We start from the raw sequence: 8,847 nt of genomic DNA, 5'->3' as shown, positions 1-8,847 counted from the left end.
GAGGGTATGAATAAATTTAAATATATTTTTCACGATCTCCCGAAGCGCGGGCAGATTAACCGGTCACTACTTGATATTTGGTTCCAGTTCAATTACATAGATAAAAAGATATTGCGCGTAACAAAGTAGACTAGTGATAAAAGGAGCAGGCCAACGACTGATAGATTTTCTGGTGGAACTCCAACAAACTGAAATTTGTTTTCTATGATACTTCCCATCTTCAGTAGAATTAACTTGTGGTAACTACAAATTTCCTTAAACTAAAGGACAAATAATGCATAATACTAGTAACATTTAGACCTTCAGTTTATGGCCTTGAACATGTAAAAAATGAAATATAAAAGGATAAATGTAGCAAGTGCCATAGTTGATGGTTCCCAGAAACCTCATAAACTGTTTTTCTTCTTCTTCGCGAGTGTTCTTGTGTCAAAAAGCTGGTAACATTTGACGAGTTCATATGTACAGTTAACCTACCAGTTGACAAGCCACAATGGAAATAATTGAGCGGATCATTTCTAACAACGCAAAGGCCATGGTCAAATTTCACTACTTTTACATGTCACTGATTTCTGTAAAAACTGTAGTCACTCAAAGAGCAAGACACAGTCGGCAGTTAGAAAAGGTTGAGCACCAAGTGGCAGATTCTTCTGAATAACCAAGAAAAGAAAACTTATTACAATCCCCATGTCTAAAAGACGACAACAAAATCAATATGGTAAAACTCTTCTAAAAAAAAAAAAAGAAGAAAGGAAGAGACACCTATGTATGGAGAGGACACCTAAAAAGGAAGGAGCATATTAAACCTCTAAAGCACACCCGAAACCATCATCCCACAAGAAAAAGGTTATATTTACAAGTTTATTCAGCAAGAAGCAACTATGGGTCCAAAGGCCAAACCGTATCTGGAAAATCTGTTCTTCGGCCTGCAAGGGAATAATAGGCAAGTATATGAGCTGGATGCTCAGCAATTCCTGCACTGGTAATCACTCGTCTCGCAGGTATCAACTCAATATTCCAGAATGGGCGTGCCATCATCAACAGATCCCAACCACTCGAAGATGGACTGAATCCTTGGATCCACAAGTACCTTAGCGATTTCAGCTGCAAAGCAGCATAAGCCAATGCACGTTCAGTAAAACGACAGCCTCTCATTTCTAGCTTTTGCAGGCTAGGACATCCCCTCGAGAACTCCATAAGTCCTTCATCAGATTCCCCAACATATCCCAGAAGCATCCATCTCACATTTTGGCTGTATTGACCGATATATTTGAGACCCACATCTGTGAGACCCCCAGACCTGAGATAGAGAGCAAACCTTCTAAGCCTTTGGCAACCTCTTAGTAAAGAGCGTACACCATTATCAAGTGGCAGATCTGTTATTGTTACTTCACGATCGAGTAGAACCAACCGAAAATCACACAGATCTTTCAGATATGTGGCAATATTTTCCAATGCTTCATTAGTAATATCCGATACATAAACAGCCATGTATTCTAGCTCAATGCACCCTTGGGCCAAAGCAATCAATCCTCTCTGGGTAACTGCACCTTCTTCATCCTCCATTTCCTGTTCATCTGCTCCTCGCTCAATCCTGAGTCTCTTTAATCTCTTGCAAAATTGGGCAAGCACTTCCATTCCTCTATCCCCAACAACATTCCTTGCCTGTTCACGATGACAAAAACACTGATAAATAAAAAGTTTAAAGATTACCCCACATAGACTTATATTCTCCAGCCATAACATTTTTTTTTTAAATCCAGCCGTAACTTCTTCCTCCCATCTCGATTTTCTTTACCGTTTTTCAGAAGAAATGCAGGTCATATTTCTGATGTAGAACCATAAAAATTACAAGCAGTTATTTTGCTAAGAACAAAAAAGAATTAAAAAAATGTGAATATACTTATATATACAGATTAAACAGAATTGTACAAACAAACATAGAAATATATACTAGACTCATGGAAGTCAATCAATTATAGAATATGCTTTCAAACATCTACAGCCAATCAAGCAGAATAGCTGTGACATATTTTAGAAAAAAATTGATCCAAAAAGGAAAAGCAAAACACAATGTCCATCTTCATCAAATATTCACTTCCTGATTTTACGACTACTATCACAGCAAAAGCAGAACAATAGTGCCAGTGTCAATAACAGCTATGTACAAAGATATATGGCCAATTTGCATAGAAGAAAAGAAAAGTGAGAACAGCTGAGATTCAACCTCAAGTATTTCCAAGTTGGGACACTTTTGCAGTAAGAAACAATGGGCTTCCGTGTCAAGAAATGCATAAAGAAGATCCAATTTCTTCAAATGAGAAGCAATAGGAAAGAGAATGTGCATTTCATTTATTCCTAAGTACGTCGGACCCAAGTGGCATAATCTTTGAGGAAATGATACAGCAGAATATCTTCCCAATTGCTCGTTATAGCCATTCTCAGCAGCAGGTTCTGTTGGCTCACTAAATGAACCCCCACCAAAATCCTCCAATGCAACTGCAGCTTTGAAGAAACCAATAAGATTTGAAATATCACATTCACTAATTTTTACCGAGACAAGAGAGGGACAGTTTTTTGCTATCAGTTCAAGGTCTTCAGCATTCACTCTGCCAAGATAAGTCTGGTAAAAGTTCAGATTTTCAAGAACTGTATTGTTCAAGGCTAGTTCATGTATCCATTCTCCATCATTCTCAACTATAGTACTCTCTTCCAGAAACAACGTTTTTAAACTCCTGCAGGATAAAAGGGCTATATGAGAACCACAGAGACAAAAAAGGCAACAAAATTTAATGCACAACTAAGCTTGTCATAACACTCCTAAGAAATTCTTTGAGCGGCATGACAGGTCTAGCAAAAGATTAAAACCTCTAAAGGAGTGTAGTATAAGGAAACAAAGATGTTGATTTCCGTTCACAATTCTCTCTTGTTTAATGTAGTCCTCAAATAAGCAATGAACTTGAATGTAGGGGTAACTGGTAAAGTTAGTGCAATATGACCTGGAGAGGTCACGGGTTCGAGCCGTGGAAACAGCATCTTGCAGAAATGTAGGGTAAGGCTGCGGAAACAACCTGTAGAAATATAGGGTAAGGCTGTGGAAACAGCCTCTGCCCTTTACACTTTTAGAAACCAGATCCCGAGAACCATGGAGCCCATCACCTAAAAGTTTTGGTTAAACCAGAGAGCAATGAACTTGAATTGCATACTTCTAGGCAAATGTATAAGCAAAGGATAGACCCTCTTAAACTAGAAAAAGGAAAAGAAGCAGGCAAATAGCACCAGTATATCAAAAGCTTTGCCAACCACATCACATTGAAACCAGATTCATAACTGCCATGCTTCACTATTGTGTGCAATACACCAATTGTCCTAATCAATCTGCATATGCAATCAAGTTTGAATTGGATTAGTGCATAGTAATCCCTATATCCTTTTTCTTTTTCTTTTTCTTTTGATAATAGTGATCCCTAACCTAATTTGTTGCATGATTCCGTTCCTCTCTTTATCAACACAAAATTCTACAGAATAGAATGAAACTCCTCTAACTTTTTTATAGTTTTACCTTTTCCCGAATCTTAAAAGTTCACTTCCACTACCATAGAAACTGGCTTGCAAGCAAAAACACCGTTTATTAAGAAAGGAAGAAGAAATTCCGCCTAAGCAATTCAATCCTCACCGACATTTGAAGACTTCAACAGCTTGAAACAAAAGCGACAATAACTTCAGGCGTTAAAACTAGAGATTAATTTTACATAAAAAAATAAATAGAACAGAACTGAAAAAAAGAAGAAGAAAGAAACTTATTTTTATGTCGAAAAACAATAAATTTATAATTTCAGAGAACAAAACTTAATCTTAACAGAGTAATTACCAACAAGTAAAATGGAGTCAACGGAAGAAGAGGTGGAATACCTGCAGGAACGACAAACAGTGAGAAGACCATCAGTAGAAAATCCAGAACACTTATCCAGCTTGAGTGCCTGAAGTAGTTTACCACGCGTACGCACGAGCAGTTCGAGATCAGAATCGCTAACAATCATACGGCGGAAGTGAAGCGCCTTTAACCGAGTAAAGGACCTACTAATTTCGTGAACCCAGGGCGTAGCATATCCTCCCCAATCCTCAGGAATCAAATTAAACATAGAAGCGCGTGGTTTCCCCTTGAGCTTGAGTGACTCCAGTTGAGGGAACCTTCTAGAAAGCTGCTCCGGCTTCGCTGAATAACACAAAGCCATAGTTATGTGCTGCCGAGTGATCGCGTCGATCTCGTGCCACCTCCTGCATACCAACGACACCGCGTCCCTGTCACGCGAGTCCTGTACGTACGGTATCACGCACACCCATACGGTGTCGTATATCACCGCTGGATTCACGTTCCGCTCCTCCATAGATTAAAAAACACTTGTAACTGAAGAGAAAAGCAAAGGTAATTGGAAGAAATGAAAGGAACTGGGAGAACTAGTCCATGACTAGAAGAAGAAGAAGAAGAAGAAGCAGAAAGAGAGAAATGGAGAGAGGATCAGAGGGTAGATAGAAAGAGGTCCCCATTCACCATTTTTGTTGGTGCGCTTCAAACGTAAGAAATCGGAGAGACGGACAAGGGAAGGATTAAAAAAATAATATAAGGATGAAATAAAATAAGCTTGAAAGGTGGTGGGAGGTTGGACGAATGGGATTACAACAAGTTGTAAACTAGAAACTCTCCCTACACGGCGATTTTATAGAACTTCCTCTATTTTATGTGGGATTATCTCTTTGGACACCAAATATTAGAAAGAAAAAGATACTTTTAAAATTTGTGATTTAAAATATATTATTTTAAAAAGAAAAAAAATTAAGCTATTATGACCTTAAGGATAATATAAAAAATGGATATTTTCATAGACCTTCTATCAAGTTTTGCTCTATTGCACTGACCTCCCTCGTGGTTACAACAACAACAAAACATGAAGATAGATAGAATGTTTTCAATAAATCCTCGACTCAGAAAAGCATAAGCACCACATTAATAAAAAGAAAAACAATACAAGTAGCATAAATAACAATCAGATAGTAAGATGATCGAAATGAAAGAAACGATATCTAATACCAACAAATCTAATACCAACAGAATACAAAATTTCATACTAATACTACCGGTATGACATGAAGAATACTAAACTAACTAACCTACTACCCTAATCATTGGCCTTCACACCTTCTGATCAAGGGTCATGTTCTTGGTTAGCTGAAGTTGCGTCATGTCTTGCCTAATCACCTCTCTCAATTCTTCTTCGGCCTACATCTACCTCTCATCAGGCCCTCCAATGTCAATCTCTCACACCTCCTGACCAGGGCGTCTGTGCTACTCCTCCTCACATGTCCAAATCATTTAAGTCTCACTTCCCCCATCTTGTCCTCAATAGAGCCTACATCCACCTTGTCACGAATTACTTCATTCCTAATCCTATCTAATCTTATGTGCCCGCATATCCATCTCAACATCCTTATCTGTACTACCTTCATCTTCTAGACATGGGAGCTCTTGACTGGCCAACACTCAGCCACATACAACATAGTCGGCATGACCACCACTCTGTAACACTTACCTTTAAGTTTTTTTAGAATATTCTTATCACACAAAAAATCGGAAGAAAGTCTCAATTTCATCCATTTCTTATCAGACAGACAAACACTACTCTGTTACATGACAAGCTCCAATATGATGTGTGTCATCTTCGTCGATCTCTCATCCCCATGTATAATAGACCCAATGTACTTAAAACTTTCTCTCCTAGGGATGACTTGTGAATCAAGCCTCACCTCCCCACCCACTCCTTGAGTCATTCCATTGAACTTACACTCTAAGTATTTTATCTTAGTCCTACTCAACTTGAAACCTTTAGACTTTAAGGTTTACTTTCACACCTCTAACCTCGCGTTAACACCGCCTCGCGTCTCATCAATCAATACAATGTTGTCTGCAAATAACATACACCACGACACCTTCCCTTGGATGTGGCGCATCAATACGTCAATTGCCAGGGGACTGAGTGCCGACCCTTAGTGCAATCCCATCATGACCGGAAAGTAGTCCAAGTCCCCTTCTACTGTCCTCACCCGGATCTTAGCTCCATCATACATGTCTTTAATCGCCCTAATGTAAGCAACATGTACACCTCTAGCCTCTAAACATCTCCACAGGACCTCACTCGGGACTTTATCATAGGCCTTTTCTAAGTCGATGATCACCATATGCAAGTCCCTCTTTCTCTCCCTATACTGCTCCATCAATCTCCTAACAATGTGAATGACTTCCGTAGCCGAACACCCCGGCATAAACCCAAACTGATTCTCAAAAATAGGCACACTTCTCCTCACCCTCAGCTCCACCACCCTCTCCCACATTTTCATAAATATGGCTAAGCAACTTGATACCCCGATAGTTGTTATAATTTTGGATATTACCCTTGTTCTTGGTTACAATATTATATTTATCTCTTTTATTTAAATTTTTCCGTAATAATTCTTTTTACCTATTTTTGTTAATGTAAATAAAATGCTTTTTTTTAACTTGTTACCACTATGTTCAAAGAAAGAAAAACCCAATCGTAGGCTAGCTGAGGGAGAAGTTGGGGTGGTAGTTATGGCGGATGCGTTTATATAATGGGAAAGTGAAACTTGGAAAAGGGAGAGATCACAAGGGATCGGAGGGCCAACAAGGAACAATCACATTTCCTGAGAAGGAAAGCAGGTGAAGAAGGGTTTCAATTGGGGGAAAATAGTGGTAAGAAACTAAGAATGCAAATTGTGATGTCCTTTTTTCTTTTACTAGAGAATGATGATTGTGAATTTGTAAATGTGATGTTTTCTGTGAAGAAGAAACCCAAAAAAAGGGTCAAGTAGAGAAATTGGGAGAGCCGACTGGTTAGAAAAGAGCATATTTATCAAATAATATTTTATTCATACTAATAAAAAATGTGAAAAGAATTAAAAAAAATCAAAATAAAGAAGATAAGCATAATATTATAAATCACAGAGGAGATTAATATAATAAAGTGAAACATGAGTGGAGACCTTTGAAATTATCCTAATAAAAAATAAAATTTACTTTAAAACAAACTATAAAAAATAAAATATCATTACTCATAATTTTTATCGGAACTTTCTTCTTCTTTTTTTGAATTCTTTCTTATTTATTTGCTTAAAACGATTAAAATATTTTATATTTAAATAATTACTCCATTTGTCCGATTTTATATACTATTATTTTACTATGCATGAAATTTAATAAAGAAAAATCAACTTTTGAAAACTATGGACTAAAAATTTTACACATTTATGAGATTATATTTATAACTCATTCATTAAGGAAAAAGAAAAAGTTTTACGTTATATTATTCTTAAAAGATGAATTATGATTTATTTTAAACGAACTAAAAAGAAAATTATTACTCCCTCTGTTCCAATTTATGTGAACCTATTTCTTTTTTGGTGTGTTCCAAAAAGAATGACCCTTTTCTAAATTTGAAAACAATTTAGTTTAAACTTTCAAGTCTATCCTTAATGAAAAACTTTTATAATCACACAAATAATCTGGATCCCTTTTTGACTTGTTTAAAATCATAATTTTTAAATTTTTTTTCTTAAACTACGTGATCAGTCAAACAGGTTCATATTGAAACAGAGGATTACTGTCACATTAACTAAGACTGATAGAGTACAGATTTTTTTTTTTTTTGTTATTTTGACAAGAGGAAGTTGAAGTTTATAATTAAATATAAATAAACTGTTCAAGTGGGAGTGTACACGGTAACGTGGCAAGCAGGGATTGGGAAGATCGCCGAGATTTGGTTACTTATTGCACTCGATTCTGTGTCAGGTTTTACCAAAGAGGTAAAAACGGCTAATTTGACCGTGACAGTGTGTTCTTTTTTGGGGGGTTTGCCCTGATCCTGGGGCTGCTCCTACTATTACCCCGCAAAACGGATATTGATGTTGAAAACGACGAATTCTGGCCTGCTCTCCCCTTATCAAGTGGTTGTTCGTTTTCTTCTTCAAAATAATTGTACTATTAATTATTTTTTTTTTTGATTATTTAGATGGGAAATGAAAAAAAAAACGACGAATTAAGTATATACTTCCTCCGGTCCATAATAAATGATCAATTTATCTTGGGCATATTCATTAAAAAAATATAAAATTCTAAATAAAAATAGTTAGTGTGACTAAACTACCATTAATTAAATATTGCAGCATAATTAATGTGATGAACAAAAAATTTTTTAGGAATACATACATAAGGGTAATTTTAAAAAAATAAATTGAATTTTTTCTTGATTATATAAATGAATACTTATTTTATATCAAAATAAAAAAGTAAATTGGTCACTTGTTGTGGACCGGAATATATGATAGAGAAAGGTGGAATAGCATGTTGATGGACCTCTTCTACAAAGCCGTGTGCAAACCAAGAAAGATGTGATTTTGTGACTTCATGTCCAATTTACTTCGATGATTAATTATTACTTTGACTTCACATTAGTGTTTAATTAAGGTGTCAACGGAATTGCGTAAATTATCCTCCCAAAAATATGATGTGAAATAACCAATGCTGAACCTATTAATGCATATTCATTGGTGATTTCATGTGAATAATGAACTAATTCTGTTTATTTTACTTATTTATTTATTTATTTATTTATTTATTTATTCATATTTTAAATTTTATTCACGAACTAGGTAAAAAGCATCTAATAATAGTATTTCAGAATTGTCGAAGCTAAAAGCTAGTGCAATCATGAGTTTCTTAATTTAATTGCATCAACGGAGGAAATGATAAAGCTGTGTTTCTTAAACTATTTCCCAAAA

General features: G+C 36.1%; 1 protein-coding gene across 1 annotated transcript; it reads right to left on the bottom strand.

Annotated features, from left to right (window-relative positions):
• Positions 1 to 615: 615 nt before the first annotated feature.
• On the bottom strand, positions 616 to 4,692 carry LOC107779246 (coronatine-insensitive protein 1). Its single transcript, XM_016599642.2, has 3 exons — positions 3,910 to 4,692; positions 2,225 to 2,732; positions 616 to 1,662 (listed from the first exon to the last, which is right to left on the bottom strand). The coding sequence occupies exons 1-3, from the start codon at positions 4,383 to 4,385 to the stop codon at positions 877 to 879; spliced, it is 1,770 nt and encodes a 589-aa protein (XP_016455128.1). The 5' UTR covers positions 4,386 to 4,692; the 3' UTR covers positions 616 to 876.
• Between the last annotated feature and the right edge of the window lie 4,155 nt (positions 4,693 to 8,847).

Source organism: Nicotiana tabacum, chromosome 4, assembly GCF_000715075.1.
Source record: "Nicotiana tabacum cultivar K326 chromosome 4, ASM71507v2, whole genome shotgun sequence".
In the NCBI taxonomy this organism is placed as follows: Eukaryota; Viridiplantae; Streptophyta; class Magnoliopsida; order Solanales; family Solanaceae; genus Nicotiana; species Nicotiana tabacum.
The sequence above is the reverse complement of the archived record's forward strand: the minus strand, read 5'-3'. Positions and strand labels throughout refer to the sequence as shown.